Source organism: Lagopus leucura, unplaced genomic scaffold (assembly GCF_019238085.1).
Source record: "Lagopus leucura isolate 7727_CA_CO unplaced genomic scaffold, USGS_WTPT01 Super-Scaffold_100009, whole genome shotgun sequence".
Classification (NCBI taxonomy): Eukaryota; Metazoa; Chordata; class Aves; order Galliformes; family Phasianidae; genus Lagopus; species Lagopus leucura.
The window spans coordinates 15,245,094-15,264,362 of record NW_024962266.1 but is presented as its reverse complement, the minus strand read 5'-3'; the positions used below and the strand labels follow the sequence as shown (position 1 = coordinate 15,264,362).

Below are 19,269 nucleotides of genomic sequence, written 5' to 3'. Positions count from 1 at the left end.
GGGATAAGCACATCAAAATGACAGAAATAAATACTTCTTAGGCTTCACGTAGCCAGAAAATGGCTGATTTTAATTACTATACAGCAATATGGTTTTGACAATGGAGAAATTACTACAGATGTTAACTGCTTGCTCCATAATGAAAGAAAAATCTGAAACTGAAATGCTTTTTAGTTTTGAATATCAGTTTTATTCTTTTGTACATGACAGCAGAACAGAGCTGCAGAGGGAGTGACAGGTTCAAGGCGTCAAGGGAGTCCTAAGAATTACAGAACAGTAACTAAGTGCATTGTGTCTTATCAAGATATCTTAATAGCTATCTCTCAGTGGTAATGACGCATGACTGTTGTCATGTCAGCTTTTTTTGGTTTTTGTGGCATCTGGCAAAACTTCAAGGAGTGATCAAGTGAAGAAGTATTTGAAGAGTTCTGCCTTCCTTTACGGACTGCTCCTGGAGTGCATTGATTACTGTTATGAAGACTGTAAAAAGGTGCATGACTACACTTACTAGGTCAAGTCCAATTATGTGTTTCCTTGTCTGCCATCCCATGTTATTACTTGGTTTGGACTTACGGAAAGAGTTTGTAATGTTTACAACTAAATAACAGGAACAATTTTCTTCAGGAACTAAACAAGCTCAACCAGATTGTTAAGCTTAGGAAGTGATCTGAAGTAATCTGGTGTTCAAATAAAAAATATTACCCAAATGAAGCCAGTTGGAAGGGCTAATAAGGAGTTAGAAAGTTAGGAAGAGATGGGAAGACATACTGGGAGCAGGAAGATCATTTTGACTGTTTTCCAGTATGTCAATCCTATGTTTTGCAGGTGCGCAAAGCAGACTTGATCTTGGCATTCCACAGTTAAGGGCTGTGGAGGCTGTGGAGGGAGAGGCTGTAGGATGACTGCAGATAAAGGTGTTTATGGGATGGCCAGGGCATTTGAATCAATAGGTGCATTCAGGGTTTTGATGAAAGAAAGTTGTAATAAAGACAGCAGGTAAGTAAACATGTAAAAGGCACTCATAAAAAGTAAAGATTATAAAAAGAAGACTGAGAAAGAACAATTGTTGTGTTATCTCACCTTAAAAGGGAGTACTCCTCATCTGGAGTACTGCGTCCAGTTCTGGGCTCCCCAGTACAAAAAAGACAGGGATCTCTTGGAAAGAGTCCAGCGGAGGGCCATGAAGATGGTGAAGGGCCTGGAGCATCTCCCCTATGAGGAAAGGCTGAGTGAACTGGGTCTGTTCAGCCTTGAGAAAAGGAGACTGAGAGGGGACCTGATCCAGGTCTATAAATATCTGAGGTGTGGGGGGCAGAATGGCGAGGCCGGACTCTTTTCAGTGGTGAGTGGAGACAGGACAAGGGGAAACGGCTAGAAACTGCAGCATAGGAAGTTCCGCACAAACATGCGCAAGAACTTCTTTACAGTGAGGTGACGGAGCACTGGAACAGGCTGCCCAGGGAGGTGGTGGAGTCTCCTTCTCTGGAGATGTTCAAGACCTGCCTGGATGCCGACCTGTGCGACCTGCTGTAGGGAACCTGCTTTGGCAGGGGGGTTGGACTCGATGATCTCTGGAGGTCCCTTCCAACAGCTACAATTCTGTGATTCTGTGATTCTGTGAAGTGTCAGCTAAACAGCAATTTCACCTTTTGACTTTGTATTAATGTGTGATGATTCTGTCCCAAGAGCTGGCTCTTTTCCCTTCTGTCCTCTAGTTGGACAGTATTCTTTCTGTTCTTACAGTATGACACTAAAGAAAAGTGCTACAATTTCTATCTCACTTGAGCTAATGAAAAATAAGTTTTCCAGTGGAAAATAGACAAATATCTTCCCTTGGGAAAGATCAAATTAATACCATATGCTTTCTGCTGGACTAAATAAAATGGGCAACTGATCACAGGCCAATAGTGAAAGCTAAGAAGGTAATTTATTCAGCCAAGTGTATTCTTCCTGAAGGTGTGAAAAATATTCTAGCTTGATTAAGCATAGCTTTAGACAGGCACATCACACATCACAAGCAGGAAATTGAAACTTTACATGATTAAGCTGATTACGCAAAGACCTGCATGGCTGATCCTGGTAGAAGGTGCTCTGTTGGTGGTCAAATGGGACATTGGGCCATGCTGAGCCTTCTAGATCTAGCCAGCACTTTTGCTTTCAGGCTTTCTGCTGCTTCACTGCTGCTTTTAAGCACTTAACCTTATCTACTGGTACCCATTTTACAGTTAATGGCTGCTGCAATAAACCGAACATCCTGATTTCCACAGAGCCAACAACATCTGTTTCACAGGCCTTTTCTTTTGAAGATTGTTGGAAGTTCCCAGCTTCCTCTCAGTTCAATCGTTTGCCAGGGACAATGATTAAACTTTCTCACACCACTTCAACTGAAATACCTGTTAAATGGAAAAATCCCCATCTCAGGCATCAGAAAGGGATGAGGAGGCTAAAACTGCGGAGTCTGATCCCAGGATGCCCCTCACGGTACAAACACCTTCAATATGGGAGTGGCTTTGCAGTGCCATCACACTCTCTCATGTTCCAGTCTGGATAAGATTGTTGACCTTTGGAGCTGCATGTAGTAGAACAGAACAGGTGTCCTGTAAAAGACCTGCAAATTCCTCTGCTATTGCAGCAGTAATAAAGAAAACAATTGAAAACATTCCGCAAGGAAATGTTATAGCCTGATACAGTAAATCCAAGGGTCAAACTGAACCAAAGATCACAATAAGTAAAAGCTCTCAAGGTCTGAGTCATGCACAATTCCCAGCTCTGTCCGAATGGCACAGCCAAACACATACACTTAACCCACTTTGACCTCTCAGTGCATTCAGTGCTGACTTCCCCGTGTGATAGATAATATCTCACTCCCCTAGGAGTTAAGTCAGAAAACTTTGCTAACCAGTAGCATGTAGAAGACCTTTAAAAAGGAGTTGTTCATTAATACTTCCTAAGACTTCAGTGACTGCTAAAGACAAACAGAAAACTAACTCAGTTTTGTTGATATGCCTCCTTAGTCTGGAGAGGAAGTAAAAATAAAAATTAGAGAGGACAACACACTGATTAAGTGAATAACAACTGATGTGAGTTAGAAATTGGAAAAGCAGAAAGTTAATGAACTACAGTATCAGGGAAAAACTGTTGTAGCAGAAAATGTGTCAAAAATGGCAAGAAATGTTAAGCAAGAATAAGGCAAGTGCCAGATACAGCATAAGTACAGCTGGTTTAAGAAGAAAAAAACCCAGCAAATTATTCTAGCAAATTCAACCCAGTTATTCTATCCAATATTCAATATTTCTACCTAGAAATATTCAGGCATAGGTTTTTTTAGATTTATGTGCCTGAATACCTTTCACAAATTATTTTTAAAGATTTGTTTAAAAACTTGGGCAGCAGTTCACTCTCATACCTCCTGAAGGTTCTGTAAGTTCTGTAAGTACAGCTGAAAAGAAATAATGCTTTTATGAAAGGGAGAGGAGAAGACCTGCAAAATTACTGAAAAATTTAACCATCTATTCCACCAAAGTAATTGAAAGACAGATACAGGAATCAATAAGTAAGGAATTAAAAGATGAAAATATTATCATGACCATGTTTATTCTATTTTTCTTCTTCATTTTTATACAGTTATGAATTTAACTAAAGATATATTTATGGCATGAAATGTCTGTGTGATTTAAATATAGCAGTGTATTGGATAAACTAAGCACTTCCTTTACCTATGGAAACTACCCAGCTGAAGACTCAAAAAGTAGCTGGTAGCGAATCACCACCTCACAGACATTTACCAAATCATTGCAAATCAGCAACAGGCACAATGCCACTGAATATTCTATCAAAAAAATGAATAAAATATAAGGCTACTTCTGGATAAGTTTCTTAGAATATGAAGTGGGAAATTGCGAGGAGGGTTAGAATGGTCACACAGAGCTATCTGGCATGGTTGGAAATCTGCTCTAACTCCAGAAAAGAGCACATTGTGTTACCACTGTATTATTCATCTAAAGACAAAGAATGCAAGACATCTAAAAGGTGGGACATTACATACCAACCGTTCACTACTATTTATCATCGCTTTTACTCTTGTGATGATCTAATCTTGCTTTTCCTATTCCAATTCCATGTTATATTATTATTACACTACTAGAATTATGTAGGAAATCCAAAAAAGCTGTTTGTTTGATAATTTCTGCTGACTCAGAAAATTATCCTGACTGAATCTGACTTAAAATAAATAAAAGATCATTGATTACATGCAAAGGCATAAGGAAGTAAATTGTATTTTTGTGATGACAGTGAGATACAAGCATTTCTTCCTGAAGAATGCAACCAACTTAACCAATCATTTTTCACTGTACTCATGGAGATCAAAGTCTTCTTACAAACTGTTACGCCTCTCTTGGCTCCAAAAACAGTTGTATAAATAGGCACGATAACCCACTCCTTTCTAACCACAGATGTGGGTACAGGGACAAATAATGGGGGTGCTTAGGAGTTTGATATTTTTGCTGTCTTTTCAGCTCCTGCATACTGCAAAAGGCTCCCTGGTGTGGCTAAACGAGAGCGGCTATGAGGATTTGGTTGTTGCAATTAATCCCAGAGTGCCAGAAGATGCCAACATCATTCTGAACACAATGGTAAGAACATGCATATATCCACTAACTGATTCTCAGTAGTTAAGAATGCCTTGACTTTTTCTACTTCAAAAGTAGCATGAGTCCCATTCATGTTAGTAGATTTTGAATTAATAATGAATGAAGCACAGAGTTACCAAACTAGTCATTTCTAATTTGCTTTGCCATATTTTGCTTACAAAGGGCACTTATTTCTTAAGACAGAGCTGTATACAGAGATATTTCTGTTTGAAGACAGGCTGAAATTCATTAAAGTAGCTTTCCAAATTGTCTGAAAGAATGTCCTTTGAATTTTTTTAATAGTCATTGGTTATACTGTAATGTGTTATTAGCTAGCAATATTCCTAATGCTCCATTTAAAATTGTAAAGGAAGAAGAAAAATGTTAGATCTGGTGGTATTTCTAGCTTTAACTTCCATTGCAGTCCACATAGATGCTTCAGTGGATCAATTTCCCAGGAATCGTATGCTGGCCAGGTTCCAAAGCAACAAAATTGTTTCAACAAAATCAAATTATTTTGGAAAAAAAACTGCTGAATAGGATATATATTATGACAAACACTTCAGATTTTGCATATAAATAACGCCTTCTATACCCTGAAGTAGGATTATCACCATCCCATGTCAGTTCTAAAATCAGGTATGAAGGATGCCAGCCTTTGGTTAGGCATAAAGTTTATAAAATTTCCAGACTTCTTTCACCTAGTGAGTACAGGTTTACATGAAGCAAAAGCAGATGTGATAGCTCACTTGCTACTTTCAGTCATTGACTGTCCCCTTATTTAGCAATGGAGTTTGGATCACTCAGTTTTCACAGACAGGCCACCAAATGTTTTTTTTAGGATAGAAGTGTGCAAGTAAGTACTGTTGGTGTAAGATATCTACCATCTGATAAATTAGCAGTGCTGTCAGTATTATGAGAACTTGTTCTGATATTCTTCCTTCAGATCCTTTGAACCATTTAAGTACCCTATTCTGTCTGCAGAGCAGACAAGGGTTGCTGTGGGGACAGCCAAAGTCCCCACTTCAGCTTCAGCTATAAGATACTTCAGCTGTCATGGGTTTATCACTGACCACTACCCCCAGTCCTGGCAAACTGAATGTCTACAAGAAATCTGTGTGTATAACGTAGATATTTGCAAATGCTGTCAAGCCAGTATTAATTTAAGGGTAAAATTCTCGAATTTAGTAATTTTTGTCTCACATGAAGGCTAGAGTGTAAATTTTATCACAGTCTCTGATTAAGAGGAGGATTAGAGAACTGCTGAGAGAATCCAAGAACTACAGCTTAGGTTTTGTGGTTTCTTCATTCCTTTTTTTCTTAGTAAAGACTGTAGTCCTTCCTTAGTTTTGTATTATGTACTCAGTTCTGCTTTAACTACTGCTATTTTCTGATTAGGCTGAAGTATTCATTGCATGAACAGTCAAACTTTAAATATTAATGTAGATATTAATGTGCTTTCTTTCATTCCTCAGACAATGATCAAAGATGCTTCTAATTATTTGTTTGAAGCTACAAAACATCGATTTTTCTTCAAGTCTGTAAAAATTATACTTCCTAAAACATGGGAGAAAAACAGCACCTATTCAAGATTAAAAACAGAATCATATGACAAGGTATGATTTAGAGAACTGCTTATGATTAAAACCACAAGAAAAATCAAGACTGATAAGGCTACATTATGAACCACACAGTTATGACAAATCCTGGAAGTTCTTACTCAGAAGAAGAGTTAGTGGGAATGTTGACAGGAAGAAAATAATTGCAGGACTTCATTTATTGAAAAAGAATCACCTAAACCTTCTCTACACCAACATTACATATGCCTTTGGTCTTACTGTTTCAGGCAGATGTCATCATAGCAGACCCTTATTTGAAGTACGGAGATGATCCCTATACCTTACAGTATGGAGGATGTGCAATGAAAGGACGATACATCCATTTCACACCCAACTTCCTGTTAGATAGCAGCTTGGTTAAAATTTATGGAGAAAAAGGTAATGCTACAATTTAATTTAATTACCTGCTTCATTATTAATATGAAATGGCCAATATTTTTTAAATTCAGTTTTGCCAAACTGAAAAAACTTGGAAGAGAGACACTTTTTTGGAAGTAGTAAATACTTGTAAGATATCTCAAGCTAAATATTCAAGCAGTGGATCAGAAGTTGTTAAATTCTTCAAAAAGCTTAAGAAAAGGTTAATCTTCTGCATTTAATTAGCAGTAGCCATCCTTTATGAGCACTTAGTGAGCAAAATGTCCAGTGACTTTATACCTGGTTTTGTATTATTGTATCAAAAATATAGAGGTTTGCTGCAGTGTGGGACTGAGACTTCACCAAAAAATGATTTTCCTCATCTGATGTTTGCCAGTTTGGAAAAAAGTGTCTCTATAATAATTCCTGCATTTCTATAAGATTGATATGAAAACCAGTTCGATCTTGCCTACTGAATTGATGCCTTCCTATTAGATGACTGACATCATCTACCTGGACTTGTAAAGAGCATTAGATATTGTCCCATGTGACATTCTTATTTTTTAAAAGGAAGAGATGTGGATTTGACAGGCAGTTCACTGAATGAATATGAATTTATCTGTTGGCCATATTCCAAGTGTTGTAGTCAATGGCTCCCTTTCCAGTTGGAGAACAGTGAGGACTGGTGTTCTTCAGAGTCTTAATTGGGTCTGGTATCATTTAACATCTTTAGTGATATGGACGGTAGGATTGAGTGCAACCTCAGAAAGTTTGCAGATGATACCTGAGCTGAGAGGTGTGGTTGACTCAACACTGTAGGCAAGAGATGCCATCCAGAATGACTTTGACAGGCTTGAAAGGTGGGCCTTCTGAAGTTTTGCAGCTCATGAAGTTTAACAAGACCAATTGCAAATTTCTGCTCCTCCAATCTGAGCATACAAGCTGGGCAATGAATGGATTGAGAACAGTCCTGAGAAGAAGGACTTGGGGGCACCGGTGGACAAAAATCTGAATATGAGCCAGCGGTGTACCCTTGCGGTTCAGAAAGCCAACTGATCCGGGCTGCATCAAAGGAAATGTAGCCAGCAAGCTGAGGAAGTGATTCTCTCCTTCTACTCTGCCCTTATGAGCCTCCACTTGCAGTACTGTGTCCAGGCTTAAGACCCCCAAGACAAGAAAGATGTGGAGCTCCTGGGGTGAGTCCAGAAGAGGCCACAAAGATGATCAGAGGGCTGGAGCACCTCTCAGATGGAGCAAGGCTGGGGTTGTTCAGCCTGAGAAGATGCCAGGAAGAAAGCATTACTTCCTTCCAATACCTAAAGGGGCTTACAGGAAAGATGGGGTTGGACTCTTCATCAGGGACTGTAGTAATAGAACATGACTTTAAAAAGAAAGAGGGTAGGCTTAGATTCAATACAGTGAGAAATCCTTTACTCAAAGGGTGGTGAGGCAGTGGCATAGGCTGCGCAGAGAAGCTATGGATGCTCCATTCCTGGAATTGTTGAAGACTGGGCTGGATGGCGCCCTCTGCAGTCTGATCTAGTGGATGGTGTCATTGATATGGTTGGAACCAGATAGTCTTTAAATCTCTTCTGATCTGTATTCTATGATTATATGACTTTTGCCTCGAGGAAAAATGATTAACCCTCTTGCTTAACTATTTCACAATTTTCTACTAATACCTGAGATAAGAATTATTTTATTTCCTTAAAATTAAAAAAAAAAAAAAAAAAAAAAAAAAAAGCCAGGTATGCTTTAAAATGTTTTAGTTTGATTGTGCGCATATTATTGCTTTTCAACAGGTAGAGTTTTTGTCCATGAGTGGGCTCACCTTCGGTGGGGCGTGTTTGACGAATATAATAGCAATGCACCTTTTTATGTTTCTGAAAATGCACGTGTTGAAGCAACAAGGTATCATATTTCATTTTTCTGCTTTTACATTGCACTCTTTCAAAGATTTAAACAATGTTTTCAATCTTCTTGTAATGTGTGCTAGGTTACTGCTTTGTAGAGTCTCTGTGATCTGTTTGTATCGTTAAAAGATGCTTATTCAGCATGGTCTGTTGCCTGCTCTGTGACCCAGAAAGCAATAGCTGCCTTCAGTGCTGTTTTGTAACAGCACTTTTCTATAGCTCAGGCTGGATAATCTTTTGCTTCATGTGCAACTGCAGACTTTAGTCAGCACTGGTTATATACATAAGATAACTTTATTAAATAGCAGTTGTTGACAACACGGAAATTCCCTAGCCAAACCTCTGTGATTTTAAACAGTTTCTACAAAGGAAGACATTAACTGCGTGGACATAAAGAATTAATCATTACCAACGTCGACACAGTCTATTGCACTGCAACTACTAGCAGAATAACTTCTGTGCACAGCCTACAAATATCACAAAAAATTTATCAACTCATCAGCAGAAGCCCACAAGTATTTTATGATTATAAACTCTTCTAGATTACTTTAAGAACCCTTCCAGGAATAGAGATTGTCTACCTGTGTACTTGTGTGTTGTCTAGAACCATGCTGTGCCAATAGCAATTTGTCTTCAGGCAGGCAAAATTTTGAAAAATAACCTCCCCTTTATGGATTATGTGTAGATTACCAGCCTTGCCCACTTTCTCTTCCCCTAGGTGTTCAGCTGGTGTCACGGGTAAACCTGTATTCCAAAACTGCATTGGAAATCAGTGTACGACAAGAGAATGCCAATATGACGGTCAGCTGTATGAAGCTGGATGCGTATTTGTACCGGATCTGAATCAAGACAGCAAAAATTCTATTATGTACATGCAATACTTACCCTCTGTAAGTATTACTAAATCTTTCTGGAGTAAGAATTTAGCAACAATAGTCAATAAATGATCAGTTATGTGTCTTTGATTAATTTCTGTCTATTATTTGATTATATTCTGTCTATCCCACTTCACATTTTCTGAAAAGCTTTCCTATACTCAAACTTCTGGTTTAGTAACTCTTACAAATTTCAATCTGACTTTTTAGGTTTTTGAATTCTGTGATAAAGATACTCACAATTATGAGGCTCCAAATATGCAGAATAAGATGTGCAACTACAGAAGCACATGGGAAATAATCATGGAATCTGATGACTTTAACAACTCACCTGGTGTTGATGGCCTTGCACCCCCCTTTGAGACCACCTTCCAGCTACTGCAGACTCAAGACAGAGCAGTCTCATTAGTACTGGATGTTTCTGGGAGCATGTCATCGGTAAGAATAAACATTTCATAAGCAAGTTTGTGCAAAAACCGTAAGAAGCAAAAAAAAGTTACAGAAGTTAAATTATTTTTAGTCAATTCAGTCATTAACTATTTTATTTTAGAAAAAAAACCAAAAACCTGTCGTTCTCATCAATTCCTATAAGAAATCATTTCAAAAAACTGAGAGTTGTAGGCTGAACTTGGTCATTTTCTCTTGTAAAATCTCCTTTTAATAAGTTTCCCACCTCTATTCCATACCTAGAATGACAGTGCCTTTATATTTCTTACAAGAAGAAAATGCCTAATAGGTGGCATTTTACACTGTATTTTCATTATGAATCATTTAAAAATTTTAAATTAAATATTTAGGTTGCAATATATCAACAAATTAGATTCTTTTTGATGGCATACTGCATCTCTTCATCCACAACTTTCTCTTCCATAGTAGTGAGCCAACAACCATTGTACTTCCTCTGAAAATATTACAGTTTCAGAATTTAATTTGTCAAAGGAATTCAAGCCTAAAAATAAGGTTGCTCATCACAAGAAAATAACTCAAAAGGCTGTATCACATTGAGAGATATTAAATATTTGCCAGTTGTGTTTTAAAGGAAAACATGGATGAAGAAGCATAAAGCAGTATGTGCTCCAGTTCTATAGGGATGGCAAAATATCATATATCATAATACTAGAATTCTCCTAAAGTGCTCCACCAACAGATCTATTTTGAGACATGCCATTCTAGCCCAGAGCTTGAGACTGACCTTCAGCAAAGATTTGCAATCATAATACACCATATGAATTTTTTAATACGGATGTCTATCATAATACATTTTACTACGGCAGTTGTTAAATAATGTAATGCTGAAACATTACAAAAAATATGCTGTAAGAATAGCTATAGCTGCATGAAAGATGTTTCCAAATGTAGCTGGATTTTTTTTTTTTTTTTTTTTTTTAAGTAATCTCTTCAAATATTTGCATTTAACATATTCATTCTGTTACCTTAATTAATTTATATTTCTGAACTATTTAGTCTCTGAGCTAAGCTACTCCTCAGGAATTATAAAAGTTGCCATTTGCATTGCCACCATGCCATGAAAGTGACAAAAATCTTGATTAGGAATAAAGCTGTAATATCAGAAGATGGATCTTTTCTGATGACATCTCTCTTGCAAGCTGCACTATGCTGCATTTTCATGGTATCAGAACATGAGCATACATATCTTACCCTATGCAGATCGTTTTCAATTTCTAATAACAGTCAACATCAAGATTTTCCTGTATTTTGTCCATAGTCAAAGCTTTTCAGAAGAGATTGCATTCTAAAGATGTTTTTTATTCACAAACAGAGTAACCGCATCACAAATCTCCGTGCTGCTGCAGAGGTGTTTTTAATCCAGATTATTGAAGTTGGCTCCCGGGTTGGAATTGTCACATTTTCATCTACCGCTCAGGAAAAAAGTCCTTTGACACAAATAACCAGTACGGCAACACGCCAAAAACTTGTACAGAGTTTGCCTACATCTGCTAGTGGAGGAACCAAAATCTGCGCAGGCATTGAGAAAGGACTGGAGGTAAATTACAGTGTTCTCCTCCAGAGGAGAGCCATGAAGATGATCAGAGGGCTTGAGCACCTCTCCTACAGCAATGGACCAAGAGAGCTGGGGCTCTTCAGCCTAGAGAAGGCTCCTGGAGCACCTTACAGTGGCCTGCCAGTACCTGGGGAGGGGTCTACTGGAAAGCTGAGGGGGAACTATTTATAAGGGTTTGTAGTAACTAAAGGGGAAAATGGCTTTAAAGGGAAAAGAGTAGATTCAGACTAGATATTAGGAAGAAATCCTTTTCTGTGAGGGTGGTGAGACACTGGGACAGGTTGCCAAAGGGTTGTGGATGCCCCCTTCCTGGAGACATTTAAGGCCAGGCTGCATGGGGCTTTAAGCAACCTGATCTAGTGGGAGTTGTCCCTGCCTATAGCAGGAGAGTTGGAACTAGGTGATCTTAAAAGTCCCTTCCAACCCAAGCCATTCTATGATTCTATAATTTAACATTTCCTACATCTAAGTGATTATATATTGCAATATCAATTGCAAAAATATTAAAACAGCTTTACTGTTAAACAAAAATTCAAACACTGCTTAACAAGTCTTACATTTGAAATAACAGTTCTAAATGTATACATTAACTGCTCTCTGGAATAAACCAGTATTTAAAAGATAATCAGTTTGTATCTCACATTCTTTTTCTTTAATACAGATAATTACCACTGCAATCGGTACAACATATGGCTCAGAAATCGTGTTACTGACAGATGGAGAGGATTCATCTATGTCAACTTGCACTGAAAGAGTGAGAGAAAGCGGGGCAATAATTCATACCATTGCACTGGGTCCGTCAGCAGCAAAAGAACTAGAAGAGTTTTCAAATATAACAGGTAAATAAGAGAACTCTTTTGCTGGCATTCATAGTCAAGTATGAAAATATCAAAGCATAGCAATTCACTGGCTTGGAAAAAATAAATAAATCTGATTTATAATAAACCTAAAACATTTAATTTTAAAGAAATCTAGTTTTCATACAGGCTTTTTTAATGCAAACAAGTAGAACTTCATATATGCACAGTTCTGCTTTCAGAGCTGTCTTGATTTGAAAAATAGAATAACACAAAAGTGTCCTGTTAATGAGGAGATGTAATTGTGATATTCTTACGTAGCACATAAAACATAGTGTTCTGCAATTTCTCAAATTTTATTTCTGGCATAGCACGCAATGACTGGAATGCTCTATATTCTTGAACTTACAAGAATTTTTTACACTATATGCACAACAAACCTTTTCTCCAGCTTTTGCAACTGAATGCACTGGCTAGGAAACTGTAGATGCCAGTAGATGCCAGACTGTGCTTGTCATGAGCCAGCTGAGCTGGAGATTCATAGTTTTAAAACAAGCATTTGAAACAATTCATAGGGGGTATGCTTCATGCTACAGTACGTACAACGTGCCATGGAGGACAGAAGACTCCTTGCGTAGCCCTAGAAAGCAATCTGACTACAAACAAGTATAGTGAATAAATATGAGAGGTGCGCATGCTGTGCATATTCAGACTTGTAGCCACTTGCAGTCCCCAGAGCTCAGCAGTCAGTCTCTCCCTGACTCTGAGAGAATAAGACACGGCTCCTGAACCAAAAACACTAGGAAAAGTCTCAAGATATTGTACTTCATTTTATGCTGCAAGAAGTGATTTTTTTTTTTTAAGCTGAGAGATAAAAAACGAGGTGATCACAAGCCAGAACAGATATTTTCATGAATTTCCTGTGATACAAGTATTAACACATTGGGGAAAAAAAAAAAAAAAAAAAAAAAAAAAAAAAGATGCATTGCTTTGTCTGGTGTGTTACCAAATTGCCTGTCTCATTAGAACACTTCGTACCAGAAGTCACGTGAAAACTGGCATTTTTAGAGTATAAATCAGTATTACTGAATCTTTTGTCTTTCAGGGGGTTTACAACTTTATGCTGTAGATGTAGATGTCCCCAGTAAACTAGTGGAAGCATTCAGTGGCATTACAACAGGAAGTGGAGATATTTCTGAACAATCTATTCAGGTTTGGATTTCAACACTTCTTTTACCTCCTATGCATTTAGTTGATCAGTAATTGAATGAAGTTAGGCACTAATGATCCTAAACTAATAGTGGTTCAAATTAAAAATAGTATCAAACACAATTTTCAGTCATCAGCCACAGTTATAATAAATTTATTGCCTTGAATTGACACTTCTGCCCCACCCATATAGAAGAAAATAAAGTTAATGACAGGCTATTTTCTAATTGCAGATTTAATTGCTCATACTTACTAAATAGCAATAACAATTTTTCTCTCTCTCACAGCTTGAAAGCAGAGACCAAGCAGTTACTGCTTCAGAATGGATAAATAATACTGTGACCATTGACAAAACTGTGGGAAATGACACTTTCTTTGTCTTCTCATGGAGCAAAAGCCAGCCATTTTTCTTCGTGAGGGACCCCAAAGGAAAAGAATATGGAAGCTCAGACTTCACAGTTGACAGTTCAAATTTAAGAACAGCTAGACTCAATATAAGTGGCACTGCAGAGGTAAAGACAATGACTTTTTGTTTGTTTCTGAATTAATATTTCCTGTGAAGAAGCATACTGCTTTTCTTTTCTTCTCCTTCATAATGTTCTAAATATTTCTGTATTTTATTTTCAGGCGGGAGATTGGCATTATTACATTCAAAATGTTGCTACAGTATCTCAAAATATATCAGTAACAGTTACCTCTCGAGCAGCCTCTTCTGATGTTTCTCCTGTGATCTTGAAAGCCTACATGGAGAAGGCAAATGTATCTCCTTATCCAGTTATTGTTTATGCAGAGATCAGCCAAAACTTCTTGCCTGTTCTTGGTGCAACAGTGATAGCCACCATAGAGAAGGATGGTGCTAATGCAGTAAGCCTTCCTCTTTATGATAATGGCACAGGTAAGGATCCACATACATAGCAAAAATCTTTGCATTTATGCATCTTGGAATCCAAATCTGTGTGTTACCATCAGACTTACCAAGTTGTATCATACTATGATGACATCTTAAATCAGTGCTAAAATAAAAAAGTAAAAGAGAGAAACCTACTGTTTCAAGACAGAAGTAAGCTACAAGGCTTTTGTTTGGTGAGCTGAACAAATAAATGGGTCTTACACTGAAAAACTGTCACATCTTTACTGTGTTCCTGTTGTGAAAGTAGGAGTACTAGGGATAGTAGAAGGTAAACTGCTCATATCCACTTCTGTTTCATGCAACTACTTGACCTCAAGTGGGAAGGTAGAAAGAAAGCCAGCTGTTTTGTTAGTCCATCTCATATTCTATGAAGATGGACTACAGCCTTAACATTAGCTCACTAAAAGATAGTAATATCTCTTTTGCATGTTTAAATAAATGCACTATTATAATTATTAAATACTTTTTCTTAGAGCAATAGCTAGACATTCTGGAGTTCAGCATCCCTTAGCCTCTTTTCATCTTTCCTCTTCCTTTTTTTCCATTAGTATTATCATCAGTGGTGCAGCCCTGTAGTTTTATGAATTCAGTACTAGTCAGTAGTATCATCTCATTCTGACCTGGTTTTTACACTGCCATACTTAGAAATACAATATTTCAATGGGCTATCTTGTGTTTCTTAAACACCATCTCTATTCTGAACTACTGAGATTATTTTTTGAGTTGCTGCTAAGATTTACAGTAGTTAGCTTGGATGCCACTGAAAGACCTTTTGTTGCAGCAACTGTGCAAGTTCATGTGAAGAAACTTTTCTTGATGAAATCCTGACTAGAGGCTGTTTTGCTTTTCTTGATGAAATCCTGACTAGAGGTTATTTTGCTTTTCTTGATGACATCCTGTCTGGAGGTTGTTTTGCTGTTGTTTGGTGTTTTTTTTTTTTTTTGTTTTTTGTTTTTTTTTTTTTTCCAATTTATTATAACATTTCCAATGTTATACCTAGTAGATGATCACTGAGTATTAAGTTAGTGGTTAGAGATAGTAACAAGAGGTTTACCTAGTTAAAAGTGTCAATGCAAAGTAGTTCTTTTAAGCAAAATACATTTAAAATAGAGGTTATTACTGTGGGACAGTACCTGCTTTTAAAGATGTCTGCTTTAAAATAAAGATGTCTGCATTAAAAAAACATTGTCAGGTTTTCTGCATTGTAATATTCAGGTTTTATATTTGTGTAAAAACTAACCTCATTTACCAGCAGGTATCTTCTAGACATTAATTCTCTATAATTTAATATGAAGGTGCTGATATGACCAAGAATGATGGAATCTACTCAAGTTACTTTACTTCTTTAAGTGGCAGTGGAAGATACAGTCTAAAAGTGAGTGCCCAAGGGAGAAATCAAACCGTCAAACTTGGCCGTAGGCAAAATAGAGCCTTGTATGTACCAGGCTACATAGAAAATGGTAAGGATATTTGTTTAATAGGCAGTTATTTATGTGATTTCCATGTGTGTGGGGAGCAAAAAATATAGCAAATGGGACCATTTAGATTCACAACAACGATACTTAATAATACTTAAAATAGACAATAAAAACATCTTAAACTGTCATTTTTACTACAGAACAAAACAAATCCCCTTCAACTATTGTTTCCTATGTACAGGAATAATGTAAAGTATCGTCACTAATCCAAAATAATATTTTTTCTTTCTTCTGTGAAAGGAGAAATATTGTTCATATTCTGTATGTCAGCAGCTCAGAAAAAAAAATTCCACAGTTCTTCTGAGATTTTACAATGGGTCTTTGGCGTAAATGCATTCGACATGCAATGTTAGTACACAAGTTAATGCTAGTAGAAAATGTCACTTATGTATTCTGTTGGTTTATTTTTTTTAGTACTTTTTAATGCTGAAGATACTTTAGTTGTTGAAAATTAATATTCACACATGTATATAGTACGATTTAGAAGAATCAATATAGATATTGTCTAAAAATCTCACCAAGTATGGCCTATAAAACATAAGATCTTCTAAAGTCTGTGATGGGTAGAAAAAGATAGAAAGAACCAATTTATGACAGCCAACGTACACAACCTGCTTTACAAATCACATAATTTCCTGGGTTGAAAAGGACCATAGTCATCATCTAGTTTCAACCCTCCTGCCACAGGCAGGGTTGCCAACCATCAGACCGTGCTGCCCAGAGCCACGTGCAGCCCACATCCAGGGATGGGGCATCCACATCCTCCTTGGGCAACCCATTCCAGTGTGTCACCACCTTCTGAGTGGAAAAACTTCCTCCTAATATCTAACCTAAACCTCCCCTGTCTCAGTTTAAAATCATAGCATCATTTCCAGTTTCTACGCATTTCAGAATTTTTCCACTGTTTGAATTTCCTAATCAGTATGCTCAGCATTCTGAGATCGCCTTATTTGCTGTCTTTAAATCACCAACTTTCTACTGAATTTGAATAAAGAAGATAAAGGTTATGAGATGAGGTAAAAAGATACAGTGAAAATAAAAAGAAATGTAGTTCGGAATTTTGTCATGGTGAAAGTTGAAAAATTTTTCAAACAGGTAAAATTCAGATGAATGCACCGAGACCTGAATTGGCTGATGAAGAAATCCAAGCCAATCTGGGAAGTTTCAGCAGAATTTCAACAACTTCTATTAAACTGGACAACATTCCACAAGATTATCCACCCTGTAAGATTACAGACCTCGATGCCTACATAGAAAATGAAACAATAGTGTTGACTTGGACAGCTCCAGGAGGTGTCTTATTCGATGGAAAAGGTGAGTAGGATACTTTATGGAATCAGATTGATCCTCCTGTCCTAATGGACATGCCCTAAGGACCAGCAGTCAGATATGAGGGCTGCATCTTTTTCACCAGAAAATGGAACTATATAGAAAGTTATCTTGTTGCATGTTACATGTTTTAGTTCTTATTTTCTTTTCACAATAAAAAAATAACGTGCAAACAAAATGAAAAAGAAGTAAAGCAAGGAGTATTATTATTGAAAAGGCAAATTAAAATAAAACCACAAGACACTTTACTAAAAGGTCTCAATCCATGTTTGTGCAGAAGTTAAGAAAGAAAAAAGATAAAATCAATGAGATGCGTACAGCGTGCACAATCTGAAGCATTACTATATGCACAGAAATACAGTAACATTCTTACCAAAATCTTTGCTACATGGGGAAAAGGAAAACTAATGCACAAACATTTGTGTAGACCAGAGACTGTGTTCAAACATAGTTACGTACATTATTTCAGGTTTACATCTTAAACTTATCTGAAACTGTGGAATAAGAAACACCACAAGAAAAAAATCACACTTTTTTTTTTTTTTAAATCCCAGCTCCTTTTATGCAGCTGTTTTATAGCAAAAATGATCAGTCATTGCCCTGTAGTTTAAGGCAGCACTGTATTGGTTAGGGCAAATCAGTATTGGTTTGGAGCTGGGCATGTCAGATACATCTTTATTACATAACAGTGAAAGAGAGATTTGTAAGAGGAAAAGAGAAGAAGGGGGAAGTCTTGAAAAGCTACAATTTTGACACAGAAACAGTAGAATCCCCCAAAACTAGTTGAGCATATATATATATAGCAACATAACTACGGGTTCTCTGATTGCAGACAAACAGGAGAACCATTCTATGTCTGTCTTAGTTTTTGGCATCAAAAGCTCATGCTGAGAGAGAACAGTGGCCAAATGCAGGACAGACATCTGCTACATACATATATTTTTAAATTGCTGTTTTTCTTTGAATAACAAAATATAGTCCTTGCAAAGGTAAGAATATTGATGAAACAATGTTCTTAAGGCCAGTTAAAAGTTGAGTTTCCAGACCTGGGAGAAACAGACTCTTGATGCTTCAAAGTGAGGGTTAACAGCAATCCTGTCACTACCCATGCTAAGCAATGCAGTCATTGTAAACCAGGAATCTTTCCAAAACAGTTCTAGAAATCTGATACTGTCACCTTAAGCACGGATATTAAAACATCTGTATTCATATTAATTTGTTTTTACACATACTCTTTTTTTTTTTTTTTTCCCTAGCTGATCACTACATAATAAAAAGCGATGCAAATCTTCTGAGCCTAAGAGATGAATTTGATGATGCTACTTCTGTGGATGCCTTCAATCTCATACCTCAGGAGGCTGGTAATGCAGAAACATTGAGATTCAAACCAGAAAATCTGACAATAGAAAATGGTACCATAATCTACATCGCCATGCGTGCTGTTAATGATAAAAACCTGACTTCAGATACATCTAATATAGCAAAGGCCACATGGTTCATTCCTCCAAAAGCATCTGTGCCTACAGATGAAGACAATGCCAGTGATGGTGTTAACATTACACTAATAGTGGTATTGGTAGCAGGATGTGTAGTACTTGTCTGCATTATTGTAAGTTCAACTGTATGCATTTTACAAAACCAAAAGAAAAGAAGGGATCCTGCAATCAGAATGTAACAATATTGGTAAAACACTTTAAAAAAAAAGAAAAAAAGAACGAAGGAAAGGAATATAGAGTAATTTTTGCCATATGTAAGTTTCAAAGCAGAGGAAAGTAATTTAATGTAAGTGCGCTTGTTTTAAGCAGATATGTAGTTCACTTTTTGATTGTCTTATAAACATAGATTTTCAAAAGCGTGCCCTAAACGTGTACTTTCATTTTTCTAAGCAATATAAGTACTTCACTCTTCTCTTGCGAAATCTTTCCAATATAGTGTGCTTTAATTGTGTGTTAAATAAAGAAGAGAGAGGAAAATATTTTCCCTGCTTTTGTTTTGCACACAGTAGTCAAGTAAGGCAAATTGCAAGAAGTCAGAAAGTGTTTCGGATAGTGTCATATGGCGTCATACGTATCTTTTACAAGGTAGGATTAATGAGCCAAGCACAAAAATATTTACCTACAGGCTGTTT

General features: G+C 37.0%; 1 protein-coding gene across 1 annotated transcript; it reads left to right on the top strand.

The window, feature by feature from the left end:
• Positions 1-4,454: 4,454 nt before the first annotated feature.
• LOC122181371 (calcium-activated chloride channel regulator 1-like) lies at positions 4,455-18,845 on the top strand. Its single transcript, XM_042873825.1, has 14 exons — positions 4,455-4,634; positions 6,107-6,247; positions 6,478-6,628; positions 8,410-8,518; positions 9,239-9,410; positions 9,606-9,833; positions 11,176-11,400; positions 12,080-12,257; positions 13,321-13,427; positions 13,712-13,936; positions 14,052-14,319; positions 15,630-15,794; positions 16,908-17,126; positions 18,398-18,845. The coding sequence occupies exons 1-14, from the start codon at positions 4,455-4,457 to the stop codon at positions 18,814-18,816; spliced, it is 2,787 nt and encodes a 928-aa protein (XP_042729759.1). The 3' UTR covers positions 18,817-18,845.
• The last annotated feature ends 424 nt before the right edge of the window (positions 18,846-19,269 follow it).

Coding starts and splice junctions, on each gene's coding strand:
- LOC122181371 (XM_042873825.1), top strand. CDS start 4,455: ATGTGGGTACAGGGACAAATAATGGGGGTGCTTAGGAGTTTGATATTT. Junction 4,635..6,106: donor ACATCATTCTGAACACAATG/GTAAGAACATGC, acceptor TTCATTCCTCAG/ACAATGATCAAAGATGCTTC. Junction 9,411..9,605: donor ACATGCAATACTTACCCTCT/GTAAGTATTACT, acceptor CTGACTTTTTAG/GTTTTTGAATTCTGTGATAA.